The 23,046-nt window shown below is 39.0% G+C and overlaps 1 protein-coding gene across 1 annotated transcript in view; it reads left to right on the forward strand.

The window, feature by feature from the left end:
- Window positions 1–23,046, forward strand: part of ABCC4 (ATP binding cassette subfamily C member 4) — a 994,138-nt gene that overhangs the window by 423,881 nt on the left and 547,211 nt on the right. The window contains exons 11-14 of the mRNA XM_053707839.1: window positions 2,735–2,926; window positions 3,058–3,152; window positions 4,453–4,539; window positions 12,480–12,576. Of these exons, the coding sequence (XP_053563814.1) occupies window positions 2,735–2,926; window positions 3,058–3,152; window positions 4,453–4,539; window positions 12,480–12,576 (471 nt within the window). The remainder of the gene's footprint in view (window positions 1–2,734; window positions 2,927–3,057; window positions 3,153–4,452; window positions 4,540–12,479; window positions 12,577–23,046) is intronic.

Genomic DNA, 23,046 nt, shown 5'->3' on the forward strand with positions numbered 1-23,046 from the left:
AGGGTTTCCTTCCTAGGGACTCTAATAGATTCTGTAGAAATGAAAATTTACCTGACGGAGTCCAGGTTATCAAAACTTCTAAATGCTTGCCGTGTTCTTCACTCCATTCCGCGCCCCACGGTGGCTCAGTGCATGGAAGTAATCGGCTTAATGGTAGCGGCGATGGACATAGTGCCATTCGCGCGCCTGCATCTCAGACCGCTGCAATTATGCATGCTCAGTCAGTGGAATGGGGATTACACAGATTAGTCCCCTCTACTAAATCTGGATCAGGAAACCAGAGATTCTCTTCTCTGGTGGTTATCTCGGGCCCATCTGTCCAAGGGTATGACCTTTCGCAGACCAGGTTGGACAATTGTAACAACAGATGCCAGCCTTCTAGGTTGGGGTGCAGTCTGGAACTCCCTGAAGGCTCAGGGTTCATGGACTCAGGAGAAGAAACTCCTCCCAATAAATATTCTGGAGTTAAGAGCAATATTCAATGCTCTTCTGGCTTGGCCTCAGCTAGCAACACTGAGGTTCATCAGATTTCAGTCGGACAACATCACGACTGTGGCTTACATCAACCATCAAGGGGGAACCAGTAGTTCCCTAGCGATGTCAGAAGTCTCCAAGATAATTTGCTGGGCAGAGACTCACTCTTGTCACCTGTCAGTGATCCATATCCCAGGTGTTGAGAACTGGGAGGCGGATTTTCTAAGTCATCAGACTTTTCATCCGGGGGAATGGGAACTCCATCCGGAGGTGTTTGCTCAATTGGTTCTCCGTTGGGGCAAACCAGAATTGGATCTCATGGCGTCTCGCCAGAACGCCAAGCTTCCTTGTTACGGATCCAGGTCCAGGGACCCAGAAGCGGCACTGATAGATGCTCTAGCAGCGCCTTGGTTCTTCAACCTGGCTTATGTGTTTCCACCGTTTCCTCTGCTCCCTCGTCTGATTGCCAAAATCAAACAGGAAAGAGCATCGGTGATATTGATAGCGCCTGCGTGGCCACGCAGGACCTGGTATGCAGACCTAGTGGACATGTCATCCTTTCCACCATGGACTCTGCCTCTGAGACAAGACCTTCTAATACAAGGTCCTTTCAATCATCCAAATCTACTTTCTCTGAGACTGACTGCATGGAGATTGAACGCTTGATCCTATCAAAGCGTGGCTTCTCCGAGTCAGTAATTGATACCTTAATACAGGCACGAAAGCCTGTCACCAGGAAAATTTACCACAAGATATGGCGTAAATATCTTCATTGGTGTGAATCCAAGAATTACTAATGGAGTAGGGTTAGGATTCCAAGGATATTGTCCTTCCTCCAAGAGGGTTTGGACAAAGGATTATCAGCTAGTTCTTTAAAGAGACAGATTTCTGCTCTATCTATTCTTTTACACAAGCGTCTGGCAGAAGTTCCAGACGTTCAGGCATTTTGTCAGGCTTTAGTTAGAATTAAGCCTGTGTTTAAACCTGTTGATCCTCCATGGAGCTTAAACTTGGTTTTTAAAGTTCTTCAAGGGGTTCCGTTTGAACCCCATCATTCTATTGATATCAAACTTCTTTCATGGAAAGTTCTTTTTCTGATGGCTATTTCCTCGGCTCGAAGAGTCTCAGAGTTATCTGCCTTACATTGTGATTCTCCTTATCTGATCTTTCATTCAGATAAAGTTGTTCTGCGTACAAAACCTGGGTTTTTACCTAAGGTGGTTTCTAACAAGAATATCAATCAAGAGATTGTTGTTCCATCATTATGTCCTAATCCTTCTTCAAAGAAGGAACGTCTTTTGCATAATCTAGACGTAGTCCGTGCCTTGAAGTTTTACTTACAGGCTACTAAAGATTTTCGCCAAACATCTAACCTGTTTGTTGTTTACTCTGGACAGAGGAGAGGTCAGAAGGCCTCGGCAACCTCTCTTTCTTTTTGGCTTCGGAGTATAATCCATTTAGCCTATGAGACTGCTGGACAGCAGCCTCCTGAAAGGATTACAGCTCATTTTACTAGAGCTGTGGCTTCCACCTGGGCCTTTAAAAATGAGGCCTCTGTTGAACAGATTTGCAAGGCTGCAACTTGGTCTTCCCTTCATACTTTTTCCAAATTTTACAAATTTGATACTTTTGCTTCTTCTGAGGCTGTTTTTGGGAGAAAGGTTCTACAGGCAGTGGTTCCTTCCGTTTAAGTTCCTGCCTTATCCCTCCCATCATCCGTGTACTTTAGCTTTGGTACTGGTATCCCACAAGTAATGGATGATTGGTGGACTGGATACACTTAACAAGAGAAAGCATAATTTATGCTTACCTGATAAATTTATTTCTCTTGTAGTGTATCCAGTCCACTGCCCGCCCTGTCCTTTTCAGGCAGGTCTAAATTTTAATTAAACTACAGTCACCACTGCACCCTATGGTTTCTCCTTTCTCGGCTTGTTTCGGTCGAATGACTGGATATGGCAGTGAGGGGAGGAGCTATATAGCAGCTCTGCTGTGGGTGATCCTCTTGCAACTTCCTTTTGGGAAGGAGAATATCCCACAAGTAATGGATGATCCGTGGACTGGATACACTACTACATAAATAAATTTATCAGGTAAGCATAAATTATGTTTTTTCAACTACTAGACAATATAGTCTATTTTAGCATTGTTTTGTTTTATGTTAGCACACTTGTTCTCTGTTTCTCAATGGAGAGAGAGATTATATATCACTATTGATGAATGTGCTTGTAATACCTCCTTATTTGTTTCATGTTTACAGTCATCCTTTCTGAGTGCAGTTCTTGGTGAACTTCCTAAATATAAGGGTTTTGTGGATGTTCGTGGAAAAGTTGGTTATGTTTCGCAGCAGCCATGGGTATTTTCAGGCACCGTCAGAAGTAACATATTATTTGGGAAAGAATATGTCCAAGAGAAATATGAGCGCGTTCTGAGGGTATGCGCTCTTAAAAAGGTAAGCTCTAATTTTCACTATATGCATAAATGGCATATAAAGAAACGTTATGATTAACTTACAAATAATGTTCAGTATTGGCTATTTACAATAATAATGTACTTTTTATCTTTCCATATATTTTGTAATAGGATATGCTGCAGTTAGATGATGGGGATCTGACTACGATAGGAGACCGAGGTGTAACATTGAGTGGTGGTCAGAAAGCACGTGTGAATTTAGCAAGGTATCACCTTCCGTTAATATTGTTCTAACATGAAAATCTCTTGGGGTGAAATGTAGCAGGAAAATGAGGGACATGAGAAAGCAGTTTTTCTATAAAAGGATCATTAAAAGTCCTACTTTGTAATGTTTAATGTGGTTTAATGCAATTCTGATACAGGTTCATCTACTAGTAGAACAATTCATGGAATTATGTATAAAAATGAATAAAGCCTAGTTCCCACTCGAGCTGTAATTGTTACTGAGAGAGTAGGAAAATAAGATTCAGACTTAAAAAAAAAAATGCAGCAGCAAAACAGCAGAAAGATGAAAAAAGCAACAGTTGCCACTTTCCATGAGAGCTGCCCATATAGTTTTATCATTGACCCTTGCCTGTTGTTATGTTGTCACTGTTCCCCCAAACCCTCCAACCTCCCTAATCCCTCCCCCTCTAACTATTGCTGCCATCTTAGCTACTGGCAGCTGTCTGCCAGTACCTATAAAACATTTTTTTTGTTTTAATTTTTTATTTTTTAAATTATATTTGTATTATTAAAATTATTTTCTATAGTATAGTGTCACCGTAAGTAACGATCAGGCATCTGCCCTCATATGGAACCGGAGCACCGATAGCGCTCTGGTTCCATATGTGGCAGATGCCTGCTGTTATGTTAGACCATTTAAACTTTAAAGCGACAGTCAACACCAGAATTTTTGTTGTTTAAAAAGATAGATAATCCCTTTATTACCCATTCCCCAGTTTTGCAAAACCAACACTATTATATTAATACACTTTTTACTTCTGTGACTAACTTGTATCTAAGCATCTTCTGACCGCCCCTAATCACATGACTTTTAGTTATTATCTATTGACTTGCATTTGAGCCATTTAGTGCAGTGTCTTTCACTAGCCACGGGCGTGCTCACAATGCTATCTATATGGTCTACATGAGCTTGCTCTCCCCTGCTGTGAAAAGTAAATAAAATAGAGGCGGTCTTCAAGGGCTTCGAAATTATCATATGCACCTTCCTAGGTTTGCTTTCAACTAGAATACCAAGAGAACAATGCAAAATTGTTGATAAAAGTAATTTGGAAAGTTGTTTAAAATGACATGCCCTATTATATATATATATATATATATATATATATATATTGATTCAGGCATCTGTATAGTACATACATACATTGTAAACATGCAAACAAACTGTCAAGGCTGGGAGTATATATATATATATATATATATATATATATATATTTATTTTTTCCCTATATGCTCATATATTATTTTTTCTCAAGCTGTTTCTTTGTTCTTTCACATGTATAGAGCTGTTTACCAGGATGCAGACATATATCTTCTGGATGATCCTCTTAGTGCAGTGGATGCAGAAGTTGGAAGGCACTTGTTTGAAAAGTATGCGGTCTGATTTTTCATTCATTACACATTCAAAATGACTGATTAGTAACATATTTTCCCTATCACACGCAAGATTTTCTAGGTTTTAAGGACTTTCAAAGAGTAACCAGAATAATTGCTTAAAGGGACATTTAAATTATTTTTCAACATCAATAATTACTACATCTGTATGTACAAAATAGTATTTAGAACTGTTGTGTTGTTAACAGGATTTACATTGTTTTGCAATCCAGTGACATATTCTCAAATGCCTATTTAGTATTGTTAAGAGTTCCTTCTCTTATGTGTCCAATTAGGGACAGCTAAAATAAGCCCCCACACTGATTAGACAGTCACTCTGTAAAATGTTGCAGGTTTAAGATTTTTTTATCTTTCAAGTTTCATTACAGTCTCTGTGGGCAGTGGGGAAAACATCAAGAGTTTAATAAAGCAGACAAAATCAGCAAAATAAACTATGAAAGTATTTACTAAGATTTTGTTAGTTTTAATTTTTTATAAGGAGTAACAATCTAAATGTAATGTCCCTTTAAGCCACTGACTGCTGGAGTAGCCTACAACAAATGACATAGCAATTTGTTTATTCCCTCTCTGGCAGCCAAGTGGTTAAAGAAAAACACTTCTAAGATTCATTTTTGCTTTGTTCTGTGTATTGCAATACCCTATATAAATACTAAGCCTTTGTACAGAGCTATGCAATATACTTGACTGTGACTAAAGAACAGGATTGTATAATCCTTCAGTACATATATAAAATCTAACTTGGAGAATTAATCTGTTTAGGACTCTCTTTTAATCACAACCTTCTATTTGTTTGGTTTGCTGTTTGTTTCATGAAGTTTGCCGTAGGTGACAATTTCTGTTACCATCTTTGATGTTTTGTTTTTTTCCCTTTAAACAAGTCTGTTATCTAAATAAATTCAGACATTTGTTTCCTTAACACAGACAGATGATTTTGTATCTTTATGACAATGTTCAGAAAGTTACTTTGATGATTCGTCTCCCTCTCATTCTCCCACAAACTGCACTGATGCTCAATGCCTTGATTATCCCGTGAAACGTATTCACTATACAGAACACATTTGTTACCCACTGAGGCCCTAGGACATGAAACGTTTATCGGTTCAGCAATACTGTTAGAATTTGCACATGAAATGTGTCAAACAAAGCAGTTAAATTAAGGCATAGCAGTTTGTCATCTAGGTTTTTTTTATCAAGTCAAAATGTAAGGCAACAGACGATTCAAATATTTCACTATCTTGAATCTGTCAAAAGTCCTTTGGAAATGGAACAATTTTCTTTTTTGTGCTACGCCATAAAAATGTGTTTTTGTATAGGTTTTTTATGAACTTTGCATTCAAATACACGTACAATGGTTTTAATTCAGGCGTCTTGATTAGCAACTTTTATTAGTGTATATCCAGTGTGTGGCCCTGAAAGTATATTGTAAGATGAGGCTTTTTATCTTTAAGCTAATTCTTTTGAAAGGATAACCTCTTTCATATACCTCACATTTCACCTGTCTAGATGACATCTGTATTTGTGTTTACGGACTATATGCTGTAGAGCATTGTTTTTCAACCTTTTTGTAGCAAATACCCTACAGGCTATTGTGGGTATCAGAAATGTGACAAATTGCTATCAGGTATATTTTTCATCTGCTCAGGAATTTATTTTATAATCTAGTTTTACTGAAGGCAAATACAGAAAATCTTTGGTAATATTAAAGCAGCAAATAAAAAATAATAAACAAACAACCAATAGCTAAAACACAGTTCTTTAATATTACATACATTAGGAGAAAAAGATGTGAGTAAAGAATAACTATTTATGGTACTACATTTCTGCATGTAACTTCCTCACATACACAGCTTATACTAATTTTATAGTGCCATACTTTAGTGAAGAATATCCTCACATGCACAGCTTGTACTCATTTCATAGTGCTGTACTTTAGTGAAGAATACTTATGGCACAATTAACCAAACTATACATGAGATTGACTAGGATAGGACAGCAGACTAGGATGGTGAAGTCAAAGGGGGGTAGTTATCAACGTGTCAACTTTCCTGCCTTCGCCGGCCCAATACGCCCGCCTAAGCTCGCCTCACATCGCCGCCGCGGACCTGAAAAATTTCGCCTAAGTTATCAAATAAAGCTGTCAAAAAGCCGCGCACCAAGTACGGGGCGATGAGCAGCGGACTGTGAGAGTTATCCCTCATCCGATCTCGCTGCTCTTCGGCTTTTTCCCAGCTTTATTGCTAGCCTGTCACTAAGCACCCACACTATCTACACTGTTCTACCCCCTATACCGGAGCCCCCCGCAACTAAATAAAGTTATTAACCCCTAAACCGCCGCTCCTAGACCCTGCCGCAACTCTGATAAATGTATTAACCCCTAAACCGCTGCTCCCGGACACCGCTGCCACCTACATTATACCTAGTAACCCCTATCCTGCCCCCCCTATACCGTAGCCATCTATAATAAAGTTATTAACCCCTATCCTTCTGATCCCGCACCTCGCCGCAACTAAATAAATAGTTTAACCCCTGAACTGCCGCTCCCGGACCCTGCCGCAACCTATATTAAATTTATTAACCCCTAATCTGCCCCCCCCACACCGTCGCCACCTATAATACATTTATTAACCCCTATCCTGCCCCCCACTACACCGCCGCCACTGTAATAAATTTATTAACCCCTAAACCTAAGTCTTACCCTAACCCTAACACCCCCCTAACTTAAATATTAATTAAATAAATCTAAATAATATTTCTATTATGAACTAAATTAATCCTATTTAAAACTAAATACTTACCTTTAAAATAAACCCTAATATAGCTACAATATAAATAATAATTATACTGTAGCTATCTTAGGATTTATTTTTATTTTACAGGTAACTTTCAATTTATTTTAACTAGGTACAATAGCTATTAAATAGTTATTAACTATTTAATAGCTACCTAGCTAAAATAAAGAGAAATTTACCTGTAAAATAAAAACTAACCTAAGTTACAATTACACCTAACACTACACTATCATTAAATAAATTATTCCTATTTAAAACTAAATACTTACCTGTAAAATAAACCCTAAGATAGCTACAATGTCATTAATAATTACATTGTAGCTATTTTAGGATTTATATTTATTTTACAGGTAACTTTGTATTTATTTTAGCTAGTTAGAATAGTTATTAAATAGTTATTAACTATTTAATAACTACCTAGCTAAAAGAAATACAAAATTACCTGTAAAATAAATCCTAACCTAAATTACAATTAAACCTAACACTACACTATCATTAAATTAATTAAATAAATTAACTACAAATAACTACAATTAAATACAATTACATAAACTAACTAAAGTACAAAAAATAAAAAAAGCTAAGTTACAAAAAATAAAAAAAATAAGTTACAAACATTTAAAAAATATTTCAAAATTTTAAGCTACTTACACCTAATCTAAGCCCCCTAATAAAATAACAAACCCCCCCAAAATAAAAAAATGCCCTACCCTATTCTAAATTAAAAAAGTTCAAAGCTCTTTTACCTTACCAGCCCTTAAAAGGGCTTTTTGTGGGGCATGCCCCAAAGAATTCAGCTCTTTTGCCTGTAAAAGAAAAATACAACCCCCCCCCAACATTAAAACCCACCACCCACATACCCCTAATCTAACCCAAACCCCCCTTAAAATAACCTAACACTAATCCCCTGAAGATCATCCTACCTTGAGTCGTCTTCACTCAGCCGAGCAGCCATGGAACCGAAGAGGAGACCCGGAGCGGCAGAAGTTATCCTCCAAGGGGCGCTGAAGAAATCTTCCATCCGAAGAAGTGATCCTCCAGTCGGCGCTGAAGAAGTCTTCTATCCGGGCGATGTCCTCTTCCAAGCGGGGTCTTCAATCTTCATCCCGCCGACGCGGAACATCCTTCTTTACTGACGGACTACCGACGAATGAAGGCTCCTTTAAGGGACGTCATCCAAGATGGCGTCCCTTCAATTCCGATTGGCTGATAGGATTCTATCAGCCAATCGGAATTAAGGTAGGAAAAATCTGATTGGCTGATTGAATCAGCCAATCAGATTGAAGTTCAATCCGATTGGCTGATCCAATCAGCCAATCAGATTGAGTTTGCATTCTATTAGCTGATCGGAAAAGCCAATAGAATGCGAGCTCAATCTGATTGGCTGATTGGATCAGCCAATCGGATTGAACTTGAATCTGATTGGCTGATTCAATCAGCCAATCAGATTTTTCCTACCTTAATTCCGATTGGCTAATAGAATCCTATCAGCCAATCGGAATTGAAGGGATGCCATCTTGGATGACGTCCCTTAAAGGAGCCTTCATTCGTCGGTAGTCCGTCGGTAAAGAAGGATGTTCCATGTCGGCGGGATGAAGATTGAAGACCCCACTTGGAAGATGGCATTGCCCGGATAGAAGACTTCTTCAGCGCCGCTTGGAAGATGACATCGCCCGGATGGAAGACTTCTTCAGCGCCGACTGGAGGATCACTTCATCGGATGGAAGATTTCTTCAGCGCCCCTTGAAGGATAACTTCTGCCGCTCTGGGTCTCCTCTTCGGTTCCATCGCTGCTCGGCTGAGTGAAGACGACTCAAGGTAGGATGATCTTCAGGGGATTAGTGTTAGGTTATTTTAAGGGGGTTTGGGTTAGATTAGGGGTATGTGGGTGGTGGGTTTTAATGTTGGGGGGGGGGGTTGTATTTTTCTTTTACAGGCAAAAAAGCTGAATTCTTTGGGGCATGCCCCACAAAAAGCCCTTTTAAGGGCTGGTAAGGTAAAAGAGCTTTGAACTTTTTTAATTTAGAATAGGGTAGGGCATTTTTTTATTTTGGGGGGGTTTGTTATTTTATTAGGGGGCTTAGATTAGGTGTAAGTAGCTTAAAATTGTTGTAATATTTTTTAAATGTTTGTAACTTATTTTTTTTATTTTTTGTAACTTAGCTTTTTTTATTTTTTGTACTTTAGTTAGTTTATGTAATTGTAATTAATTGTAGTTATTTGTAGTTAATTTATTTAATTAATTTAATGATAGTGTAGTGTTAGGTTTAATTGTAACTTAGGTTAGGATTTATTTTACAGGTAATTTTGTATTTCTTTTAGCTAGGTAGTTATTAAATAGTTAATAACTATTTAATAACTATTCTAACTAGCTAAAATAAATACAGTTACCTGTAAAATAAATATAAATCCTAAGATAGCTACAATGTAATTATTAATTACATTGTAGCTATCTTAGGGTTTTTTTTTACAGGTAAGTATTTAGTTTTAAATAGGAATAATTTATTTAAGTATAGTGTATTGTTAGGTGTAATTGTAACTTAGGTTAGTTTTTATTTTACAGGTAAATTTCTCTTTATTTTAGCTAGGTAAGCTATTAAATAGTTAATAACTATTTAATAGCTATTGTACCTAGTTAAAATAAATTGAAAGTTACCTGTAAAATAAAAATAAATCGTAAGATAGCTACAATATAATTATTATTTATATTGTAGCTATATTAGGGTTTATTTTACAGGTAAGTATTTAGTTTTAAATAGGATTAATTTAGTTCATAATAGAAATATTATTTAGATTTATTTAATTAATACTTAAGTTAGGGGGTGTTAGGGTTAGTGTTAGACTTAGGTTTAGGGGTTAATAAATTTATTACAGTGGCGGCGGTGTAGTGGGGGGCAGGATAGGGGTTAATAAATTTAATATAGGTTGCGGCAGGGTCTGGGAGCGGCGGTTTAGGGGTTAAACTATTTAGTTGCGGCGAGGTGCGGGATCAGCAGGATAGGGGTTAATAACTTTATTATAGAGGGCGGCGGTATAGGGGGGGCAGGATAGGGGTTACTAGGTATAATGTAGGTGGCGGTGGGCTCCGGGAGCGGCGGTTTAGGGGTTAATACATTTATTATAGTTGCGGTGGGCTCAGGGAGCGGCGGTTTAGGGGTTAATATGAATAGAGTAGCTTGCGGTGGGCTCCGGGAGCGGCGGTTTAGGGGGTAAACACTTTATTTAGTTGCGGCGGTGTAGGGGGGGGACAGCTTAGGGGTGTTTAGACTCGGGGTACATGTTAGGGTGTTAGGTGCAGACATCTCCCATAGAAATCATTGGGATGTCGGGCAGCAGCGAACTTGTACTTTCGCTATGGTCAGACTCCCATTGATTCCTATGGGATCCGCCGCCTCCAGGGCGGCGGTTTGAAAACCAGGTACGCTGGGCCGGAAAAGTGCCGAGCGTACCTGCTAGTTTTTTGATTACTAGCAAAAGTAGTCAGATTGTGCCGCACTTGTGTGCGGAACATCTGGAGTGACTTAAGAATCGATCTGTGTCGGACTGAGTCCGGCGGATCGAAGTTTACGTCACAAAATTCTACTTTTGCCGGTCTCTAGCCTTTGATAACTAAGGCGAATCAGCCTCGCCACAAATACGCTGCGGAATTCCAGCGTATTTGAGGTTGACGGCTTGATAACTAGGCCCCAAAGAGTGCATTATAGTCACTGGCCTTTATTTTTTTATAAATTCTAGACATAATTAAATATTTATATTCCATTGAGAGACGTATGGTAAAACCTCTATCAAATGTTATCAGTTTAAGGAATGGAGATTTCACATACAGCAACAGAAAATGGGATCTTTCCAGTAAGAACAATAAGGATATGGAATTTTCTTTCTAATGACAAATGCAGCTACCAATCAGCAGCTTCGGAGCCTACCTAGGTATTTTCAACAAAGGATACAAAGAGAATGAAACAAATTAGATACATTTGAAAGTTATTTAAAATTGCATGATTTATCTGAATCATGAAAGAAACAAAATTGCGTTTTATATCCCTTTAATGTGTTTTTGTTCTCTTGGTATCTTTATTTGAAAAAACAGAAATGTAGGCTTAGGAACAGGTCCATTTTTTGTTCAGAACCTGGGTAGCGCTTGCTGATTGGCGGCTACATTTAGCCAGCTTGGTAAATGGAGCTCTTAGTATTGACATTATAGTAGCTTGTTAATGCAAAGAGATATCTGGTTGGCACTTTGATTTTCCTTTAAGGGAAAATATGGAAATCACTTTGTGTTTTTTGCTGTTTTTTTTGTTTCAACAGTTGTAACCGTGGAGTCTTTTTTAAACCTATGTTGCTATGTAACTCAGCCAAAATGAATATGTTGATAAACGAGAACAAAAACAGTCCAGAGAGTAGAATTAATTTGTATTCCAAATATTAATCTTTTTTTTTTGTTTAGCAAATTAAATGTAACTTTCCTTATGTCAAATGTAACAATATAGCTCACATTCAACATTCAGATATTAAAGGGACATGAAACCCAATTTTTTTTCTTTTGTGGGTTAGATAATAGAAGTAAATTGGAAAGTTGTTTAAAATTGTATTCTCTATCTAAATGGCTTCATTTTCTTGGTATTCATTTCTGAAAAAACAGCAATGAACATGGTTGAGCCAATAACATGAGGCATATGTGTTGCAACCACCAATCAGCAGCTCCTGAGCCTACCTAGGTATCCTAAAAAAAAAAAAAGGATTCCAAGATTACGAAACAAATTAGATAACAGAAGTAAATTGGAAAGTTGTTTTAAATTACATGCTGTCTCTGAGTCATGAAAGAAAAAAATTGAGTTTAGTATCCCTTTAAATTGGAGACTTCATTAAACATAAAGGTTTCTTATTTTTGGACGACATGTTGGAATGTAAGTGAACACTCTAGTTGTTAGATTAGTAAATCTCAAGCGTCTGGTCATGTGATGTCCTGTAATTCTTTCTTTTCTTGCTGTGGTCTTTTTCAGGATAGTTTCACAAAACATTCATTTATGATTCCTGTGTAGTTATTTAATCATAGTATATTGTTAATTATATTTTTTAATCTGCTCACTTTCTAAGAATGATCTTTATAATAACCGAATTTCCTTTTAGATGTATCTGCCAAGCTCTGCGTAAGAAGATTTGCATCTTAGTGACGCATCAGCTACAGTATCTCAGTGCGGCCAGAGAAATTCTGGTACTTAAAGAGGTAAGTAACTTGTGTTGCTGCTGTTCTCGCTTTTTCCTTATGTATTTACTTTTTAACAGTCAAACCTAGCAATAAATGCGTTATCATCCAAATAAATAATGGATCCTTTTTATGTTTAAAGGAATAGTCTAGTCAAAATAAAACTTTTATGATTCAGATAGAGCATGCAATTTTAAGCAACTTTCTAATTTACTCCTATTATAATTTTTTCTTTAATGCCAAAAACAAAAAGGGATGCGCTGTTCAAGCAAGGGTTAATATAAATGAATATCACAAATTTAAAATATTTAGTTGAAATATTTTGTTTTTATATTGCTGATTGCAATAAAAATAGTTGTGGGCACAGCACAATAAATCATCACAATGTATCACAAATCAAAATGAAAACATCACAAAATACATATTACTATGATAAAAATGTCCAATATGTCTGCACTCTCTGCCAATTCTGAGGCTTAATGCAGCAAAGTTTACGTATTGCACCTGATACATCCAGAGCATACACAATTTGTTCAGAAGATATATGTAAGGATTCACAGGCTTACCCGGTTAAACATTGCTCTGTACTTGACCTCTGAAGTGGTCAATACACTGACTCCAGTGGCTGTTACCTTTTCCTTAGCTGACGTTGTTCCGAACTGTTACTGCAGCGTCTCCACGAGCGATGTCACGTGTGCGGCTTTGCACGTGTCCTCCTCAGTTAATCAGTTACCAGATCAGGAAACCGGTTAATAAAGAGTTAGAAGCAAACTCTCCACAAGTTCTATCGACAGTCTGAAACAGTATCTAGCTAGGCGTTTCAGCATTATTCTTGCGCCTTTATCAAGCAATCTGACTGCTCAGACTTATTTGGCTCTTATATAGCCCTTTCTGCTCCACCTTCTAGTTATCTTAATGGCACATTTCCTTTTAATTGTAGTTTGGTAGTGCAATGGTAAAACATTAAATACAATTAAAAATAGTAAGTTAAAATGTTTTTCATACAATTTTCTTCTACATTTATTTGCAAACAATATAAATCATATCGAAATTTCAAGAAATAACACATACAAAAAATAAAACATAAAAAATAACACAATACAAAAATATATATTCCTTATTTTAACACATATCTAAAGAATTTAAATTAATTTAATTTTAATCAAATAAAAGGATTCAAATCCCATTCTGCATTGAGACCATTTGGCACTAGTGCATTGAAAAAGCAAGAATGTAAGCATAGGAGCCGGCCCATTTTTGGTTCAGCACCTAGGTAGTGCTTGCTGATTGGTTTCTAAATGTAGCCACCAGTCAGCAAGTGCTACCCAGGTGCTGAACGTAAAATGGGCCGGCTACTAAGCTTACATTCAAATAAAGATACCAAGAGAACGAAGACAAATTGATAATAGGAGTAAATTAGAAAGGTGCTTAAAATTGCATGCTCTATCTGAATCATGAGTTTAATTTTGACTAGACTATTCCTTTAAATTGAGTTTTTTTTAATTGAGGTTTTCTTCTTTAACTTTAAAGAGCATGAAACCCTTTTTTTTCTTTTATAATAAAGATAGATCATACAATTTTAAACAACTTTCCAATTTACGTCTGTTATCCAATATGGTATCCTTTGTTAAATAATCAGCAGTGCACTACTGGGAACTAGCTGAACACATTGGATGAGCTAAGAACATATATGTGCAGCCACCAAATGCTCTATCTGAATCATGAAAGAAACAATGGTACAAATCCCCAAATTTGGAATTCCAAGATCCAAACTTATTCTAAAATCCAAACTTTTTAATTATTATTTTTTTAAAAAGTAAAACGATCAAAAATTACTATTTTCCCCTACCTGTAAGTAACAATCTTTTCTGCCTGTGTCTTTGGTTTGTTTTTTGTGTTATAAAATGCAAATAATAGTCTATATTTATTTAAAACAATAAAAATATTACCTTTCTTATTACAGTACTGTACTATATTTCTGATAGTATTAAGAATGATATAAAACTACCTTTAGCATGTAAATATTGCCTGAATGGCATAAGATATTGTTGTTAACACTTGGTTCCACTCCCTATTTATTTTACACATAATAATAATCCAAAATCCAAGATATTCTGAAATCCAAACCTTTTCTGGTCCCAAGTAGTTTGAATAAAGGGTTTTCTACCTGTATTCAGACATCTGCATGTGTGTGTGTATTTATATGTATGTGTGTATATATATATATATATATAGTAAAGCTCTAGCTTTTTTTTCTCTTGTAAAGGTGTATCCAGTCCACGGGTTCATCCATTACTTGTGGGATATTCTCCTTCCCAACAGGAAGCTGCAAGAGGACACCCACAGCAGAGCTGTCTATATAGCTCCTCCCCTAACTGCCACCCCCAGTCATTCTTTTGCAGCTCTCGACAAGAAAGGAAGTATCAAGAGATATGTGGTGACTTAGTGTAGTTTTTACCTTCAATCAAAAGTTTGTTATTTTTAAACGGTACCAGCGTTGTACTGTTTTACTCTCGGGCAGAAATTGGAAGAAGAATTCTGCCTGGAGGTTTGATGATCTTAGCGGTTTGTAACTAAGGTCCATTGCTGTTCTCACACATAACTGAAGAGTATGGAAAGAAATCTTCAGTTGGGGGGACGGTCTGCAGATTACCTGCTTTGAGGTATGTTCAGTATATTTTTTTCTAGAGAGCTGATAAGGTCTAGAAAATGCTGACAGTGCCTGGTATATTTGAGGTAAGCCTGATACAGTGATTTAACAACGATTGGGATCATGCTTGCAAAAAAGGGTAATATTCATGTTAATACTCATATTACTTAGTGTCAAAACGTTTGCATGGTTTATAGAAAAAACGTTTTTTCTCTGAGGGTGATAAATCTTTATTTGGGGCCTAGTTTTCCACATGGCTAGTTAGATTACTCCTAGGAGTACTTTTTTAAGGCCCTCTGACATTGAGTGCATGGTGGGAGGGGCCTATTTTCGCGCTCTAAATGCGCAGTTGATTTTCAGACTGAGACATCCAGCTTCCCTAAAGGAGTCCTCTGGCATCTAGGACCACTATAGAGGGTTTTTTTTTCCTGCAAAATCGTGTTTAAGGGCAGGTAGGAGCCACAGCAGAGCTGTGGCAGTGTGTTTGACTGTTTATTAACGGTTTTAACGGTTTTCTAATCCGTTTTTGGGCCTAAGGGGTTAATCATCCATTTGCAAGTGGGTGCAATGCTGCTTTAGTCCTTTATACACACTGTAAACATTTCGTAGAGTTTACTACTTTTAAACACTGTTTTGCAGTTTATGTGGTAGTTTTTTTCTCTTAAAGGCACAGTACCGTTTTTGTATAATTGCTTTTTCACATTTATTAAAGTGTTTTCCAAGCTTGCTGGTCTCATTACTAGTCTGTTAAACATGTCTGACATAGAGGAAACTCCTTGTTCATTATGTTTAGAAGCCATTGTGGAACCCCCTCTTAGAATGTGTACCAAATGCACTGACCTTTCTATAAGTTATAAAGACCATATTATGGCTTTTAAAGATTTATCACCAGAGGTTTCTCAGACTGACAAAAGGGAGGTTATGCCATCTAGCTCTCCCCACGTGTCAGAACCTATAACTCCCGCTCAAGTGACGCCAAGTACATTTAGCGCGTCCAATGTGTTTACCTTACAAGACATGGCGGCAGTTATGAATCATACCCTCACAGAGGTATTGTCCAAACTGCCAGGGTTACAAGAAAAGCGAGACAGCTCTGGGGCTAGAACAAATACAGAGCTTTCTGACGCTTTAGTAGCTATGTCTGATATACCCTCACAATGTGTAGAAGCCGAAGCAGGAAAGCTTCTATCTGTGGGTGACATTTCTGATTCAGGGAAGGCGTTACTTCAGTCTGACTCTGAAATGACAGCGTTTAAATTTAAGCTTGAACACCTCCGCTTGTTGCTCAGGGAGCTTTTAGCGACTCTGGATGACTGTGACACCATTGTAGTCCCAGAGAAATTGTGTAAAATGGACAAATATTTTGCAGTGCCTGTTTACACTGACATTTTTCCAATCCCTAAGAGGTTTTCAGAAATTATTACTAAGGAATTGGATAGACCAGGTGTACCGTTCTCTCCCCCTCCTGCTTTTAAAAAGATGTTTCCTATAGATGCCGCAACACGGGACTCGTGGCAGACGGTCCCTAAGGTGGAGGGAGCAGTCTCTACTCTAGCTAAGCGTTCAACTATCCCTGTTGAGGACAGTTGTGCTTTCCTAGATCCAATGGATAAAAAATGAGAGGGTTTTCTTAAGAAAATCTTTATACAACAAGGTTTTACTCTCCAGCCTCTTGCATGCATTGCCCCAGTCACTGCTGCTGCGGCTTTCTGGTTTGAGTCTCTTGAGGAGGCTCTACAGGTGGAGACCCCGTTGGATGATATCCTAGACAGGCTTAAAGCTCTTAAGTTAGCCAATTGATTTATTTCGGACGCCGTTTTTCAGTTAACCAAGCTAACGGCTAAGAATTCAGGTTTTGCCATTCAGGCGCGTAGGGCGCTATGGCTTAAATCCTGGTCAGCTGATGTTACTTCAAAGTCTAAACTTCTCAACATCCCCTTCAAAGGGCAGACCCTATTCGGGCCTGGACTGAAGGAGATCATTTCTTATATTACTGGAGGAAAAGGCCACGCCCTTCCCCAGGATGGGTCCAACAAATTAAGGACCAAACAGACTAATTTCCGTTCCTTTCGAAACTTCAAGAGTGGCGCAGCTTCAACTTCCTCTACTGCAAAACAAGAGGGATATTTTGCCCAGTCCAAGCCAGTCTGGAGACCTAACCAGGCTTGGAACAAGGGGAAGCAGGCCAAAAAACCTGCTGCTGCCTCTAGGACAGCATGAAGGAGTAGTCCCCGATCTGGGACCGGATCTATTGGGGGCAGACTTTCTCTCTTCGCCCAGGCTTGGGCAAGAGACGTCCAGGATCCCTGGGCTCTGGAGATTGTTTCCCAGGGATATCTTCTGGATTTCAAAGCTTCATCTCCAAAGGGGAGATTTCATCTCTCACAATTATCTGCAAACCAGATATAGAGAGAGGCATTCTTACGTTGCTTTCAAAACCTACTGGTTATGGGAGTGATCCACCCAGTTCCAAGGGAGGAACAGGGGCAGGGCTTCTATTCAAATCTGTTTATAGTTCCCAAAAAAGTGGGAACTTTCAGACCAATCTAACAAATTTCTCAGGCTCCCATCCTTCAAGATGGAGACTATTCGAAACATCCTACCTATGATCCAGGAGGGTCAATATATGACTACCGTGGACTTAAAGGATGCTTATCTACACATTCTGATACACAGAGATCATCATCAGTTTCTCAGGTTCGCCTTCCTAGACAGGCATTACCAGTTTGTGGCTCTTCTCTTCGGGTTAGCCACGGCACCAAGAATTTTTACGAAGGTTCTAGGGTCCCTTCTGGCGGTTCTAAGGCCGCGGGGCATAGCAGTGGCCCCTTACCTAGACGACATTCTGATACAGGCGTCGACTTTCCAAATCGCCAGGTCCCATACGGACATTGTTCTGGCATTCCTGAGGTCTCACGGATGGAAGGTGAACAAAGGAAAGAGTTCTCTCTCCGCTCTCACAAGAGTTTCCTTCCTAGGAACTCTGATAGATTCAGTAGAAATGAAATTTTTTCTGTCAGAAGTCAGGTTGTCAAAGCTTCTAACTTCCTTCCGTGCTCTTTATTCCACTTCTCGGCCATCAGTGGCTCAGTGTATGGAAGTAATCGGCTTAATGGTAACGGCAATGGACATAGTTCCGTTTGCCCGCCTACATCTTAGACCACTGCAACTTTGCATGCTCAATCAGTGGAATGGGGATGACACAGATTTGTCCCCTCTACTAAATCTGGATCAAGAGACCAGAGATTCTCTTCTCTGGTGGCTATCTCGGGTCCATCTGTCCAGAGGAATGAGTTTCCGCAGGCCAGAATGGACTATAGTGACGACAGATGCCAGCCTTCTGGGCTGGGGTGCAGTCTGGAACTCCCTGAAAGCTCAGGGTTCGTGGACTTAGGAGGAGGCCCTCCTTCTGATAAACATTCTGGAACTAAGAGCGATATTCAATGCTCTTCAGGCTTGGCCTCAGCTAGCTCCGGTCAGGTTCATCAGATTTCAGTCGGACAACATCACGACTGTAGCCTATATCAACCATCAGGAGGGAACAAGGAGCCCCCTGGCAATGTTGGAGGTTTCAAAGATAATTCTATGGGCAGAGGTTCACTCTTGCCATCTCTCAGCTATCCATATCACAGGAGTAGAGAACTGGGAGGCGGATTTTCTAAGTCGGCAGACTTTTCATCCGGGGGAGTGGGAGCTCCATCCGGAGGTATTTGCCCAGTTGATTCAACTATGGGGCAAACCAGAACTGGATCTCATGGCGTCTCTTCAGAACGCCAAGCTTCCTCGTTACAGGTCCAGGTCCAGGGATCCCAAGGCAGCGCTGATAGATGCTCTAGCAGCGCCCTGGTCTTTCAGCCTGGCTTATGTGTTTCCACCGTTTCCTATGCTCCCTCGTCTGATTGCCAAGATCAAGCAGGAGAGAGCTTCGGTGAATTTGATAGCTCCTGCGTGGCCACGCAGGACTTGGTACGCAGATCTGGTGGACATGTCATCCTTTCCACCATGGACTCTGCCGCTAAGGCAGGACCTTCTACTTCAAGGTCCCTTCAAACATCCAAATCTAATTTCTCTGCGTCTGACTGCTTGGAGATTGAACGCTTGATTCTATCAAAGCGTGTTTTTTCCGAGTCGGTCATTGATACCTTAATTCAGGCTCGAAAGCCTGTCACCAGGAAAATCTATCATAAGATATGGTGTAAATATCTTCATTGGTGTGAATCCAAGGGTTACTCATGGAGTAAAGTCAGGATTCCTAGGATATTATCCTTTCTCCAAGAGGGATTGGAGAAGGGATTGTCAGCTAGTTCCTTAAAGGGACAGATTTCTGCTCTGTCTATTCTTTTGCACAAACGTCTGGCTGAGGTTCCAGCCGTTCAGGCGTTTTGTCAGGCTTTGGTTAGAATGAAGCCTGTGTTTAAACCTGTTGCTCCGCCATGGAGTTTAAATTTAGTTCTTAAAGTTCTTCAAGGGGTTCCGTTTGAACCTTTGCATTTCATAGATATTAAACTTTCATCTTGGAAAGTTCTATTTTTAGTAGCTATCTCCTCGGCTCGAAGAGTTTCGGAGTTATCTGCTTTACAGTGTGATTCCCCTTATCTGATTTTCCATGCAGATAAGGTAGTTTTATGTACCAAACCTGGGTTTCTTCCTAAAGTGGTATCTAATAAGAATATCAATCAAGAGATAGTTGTTCCTTCATTGTGTCCTAATCCTTCCTCTAAGAAGGAACATCTATTACACAATCTTGATGTAGTTCGTGCATTAAAGTTTTATTTACAAGCTACGAAGGATTTTCGTCAAACATCTGCTTTGTTTGTTGTCTACTCTGGACAGAGGAGAGGCCAAAAGGCTTTGTCAACTTCTCTTTCTTTTTGGCTGAGAAGCTTAATCCGCTTAGCTTATGAGACTGCTGGCCAGCAGCCTCCTGAAAGAATTACAGCTCATTCCACTAGAGCGGTGGCTTCCACATGGGCTTTTAAAAATGAGGCCTCTGTTGAACAGATTTGTAAGGCGGCGACTTGGTCTTCGCTTCATACTTTTTCTAAATTCTACAAATTTGATACTTTTGCTTCCTCTGAGGCTATTTTTGGGAGAAAGGTCTTACAGGCAGTGGTGCCTTCCGTTTAAGTGCCTGCCTTGTCTCTCCCTTCATCCGTGTCCTAAAGCTTTGGTATTGGTATCCCACAAGTAATGGATGAACCCGTGGACTGGATACACCTTTACAAGAGAAAACAAAATTTATGCTTACCTGATAAATGTATTTCTCTTGTGGTGCATCCAGTCCACGGCCCGCCCTGTCATTTTAAGGCAGGTGTTTTTTATTTTTAAACTACAGTCACCACTGCACCCTATAGTTTCTCCTTTTATCTTGCTTGTCTTCGGTCGAATGACTGGGGGTGGCAGTTAGGGGAGGAGCTATATAGACAGCTCTGCTGTGGGTTGTCCTCTTGCAGCTTCCTGTTGGGAAGGAGAATATCCCACAAGTAATGGATGGAACCGTGGACTGGATACACCACAAGAGAAATAAATTTATCAGGTAAGCATAAATTTTGTTTTTTCTAGCACCTTTTAGCATCTATCTTTGAGTCATAACTTTTTAAATATTTTTTTAAACTCATTTTTGTCAGTGTTTATTTGAATGTAACTGCACTTTTACATGTATTTATGCTGTGTTCAGTGCAACTTTTTTATTCCCCTACTCTTTATGTGAGCTCTGAAGTTGCGCTTACATAAATCGTGATTGCTTTCTAGCCAACACATTTACTTTTAACTCTTAATACACGCCAAGACAATCCCCATATTGCTAGCTCGCTACAGTTAGCGTGCCACTTGTAATCCAGGGCTATGCTTTTAGTTAGCAGAAATAGTTATATACCTATATTTAACAATATATCTAAATGGACAATTTCCCATAGAATTTATACAAACATTGGACAGAAAATCATAATATATTCAAACATGACTTGAAGTAGTTTATTTCTTTTCATAAGGCAGGGAGATTCCACCCCAGCCAATGGCTTAAATATCCCTCCCACTTCCCCTATCCTCCCAGTCATTCTTTGAATTTCGTCACTAGAGGAGGTGGCAGAGAAGTGTCAGAAGATTCGGATAGTGCTGTAATGGGTATGTTCCCTTCAGGAAAGGACTGGAGTTTTAAGTAATCATATAAACCTCTTAGTGAGAGTATTGATGAAAGTTAGAGTCTGGAAATGCAGGGAAAGTTTTTCTGCAATGCCATCCAGGCTGTTAGCTAACAACTTCTGAGCAATCAGTGTTGACGAGTTTCACTGCTTGCTTTTAATCACTCAGGTCCCTGTCAGAGCGTCACTACAAAGCTGTCACACTTGAGAGGCTGTATCTGTTCCACAGCATGGATCCTAGAGGGTAAGTCTACTTTATTGTTATAGCAGGGAGTCCTGTATAGGGTCACAGTGTTACTCCTCTATAACTCAATAGGATCAAGGGTAAATATCTACTTTAGGGAGATTATTGGGAACATTTATGGGAATTTTTATGTTCTGCATTAGGTTTGGGCTCATAAGACTGTGTGCTTTTGGCTTGGGGACAGACAGGTTTCACTTTCGTTTTTGAGTGTACACAGCTCAAATTCGCTTAACACTCTTTTGCATAGCAGGGGAAGTCCTGTCTTGCGCACCACATGACCGGGTGCGGCCTCTTTCACTTCCTTGCAATCCTGCTACAGACAGCACTCCTGAGGAGAGCTTTTTACTGATCATTTGTCTGGGTCTAGGATATGGTAAGTACTCCAGCCATTGGGATTGTAAAGGTGCCTGTTTATATTAAAAATTATTGTTTTTTGTAACAATTTTTTTATTCCATCTGTGGAATTACATACCAAAGCTATGGAAGACTCTGATACTAGGTTAGAGGGTTCCACTCCTTCTATAATGAATAATAATACCAATTTATATTGTGAGGAGGCTGTGGTTTGCCCGCCTGCTCAATTTTGTTCCAATTGCCTAAGCACTGTTTTAAAGTCTAAGAAGGGAGCTAAGTCTTTCAATACCCATAGCGCAATTAGTCCCTCTGAGCCATCAACCTCTCAAGATTCTATGACCCGAGAGATTTCTGCCCTGTCTACTCAAACCACTTCACATACAGTTCCCCGCAGCACAGCTAATTCTCCATCTGGAGATGCCTGATGAAACAGTTCTTACTGAGAAACGCGTTGCATTGTTTCTCCTCTTATCCAAGATTTTATTTGGCGCAAGAATGAGTTGTGTATTTTACAATTTTTAAATAAATTAGTTTTTATTTTACCAACTTTAAGTGTCCACTATATCTTGGTGCTACGCTACTATTAAGGTGTGAGTCCCTAACCTTACTATCCTGCTTGTATACCTCTTGGTTTACACTTTGGACCTGATGATCCCCTGCACCTTGGAGTTGTCCGTGGGGCCTTGATCAGCTAGCTGGACTGCTGTAAAAATACAGCCTGTTTCTATGGGCATAATTGAGTGCCTTTGCTACAAGTGAGTACCCTGTGTATATCTCTTACTGGTAGTTCTTGAGATTCCTCATTGATCTGCACCATTGGCGCCTCTATCTATTTTATCTTTATAACAGATTGTCCATCATTGTATGCTGTTAGAGAGCTGCCTCCTGGATCTTCTCTACAATCAAACATACATTCCCAACATCAAGAATCTAAGCTGATATTTATTTGGACTTTCTTACGCTCATATATGTACCAGTGGTAATATATCAGCTTATACTCTAGCTATTTTTATTTTATGAGAATTACATTTAGTTTATGTGTTACTTAGACATTACCTTATAATATTGCATTGTGTGCTTGGTTTTTTTTTTTTAGCACTTCT

Source organism: Bombina bombina, chromosome 3, assembly GCF_027579735.1.
Source record: "Bombina bombina isolate aBomBom1 chromosome 3, aBomBom1.pri, whole genome shotgun sequence".
Taxonomy (NCBI): Eukaryota; Metazoa; Chordata; class Amphibia; order Anura; family Bombinatoridae; genus Bombina; species Bombina bombina.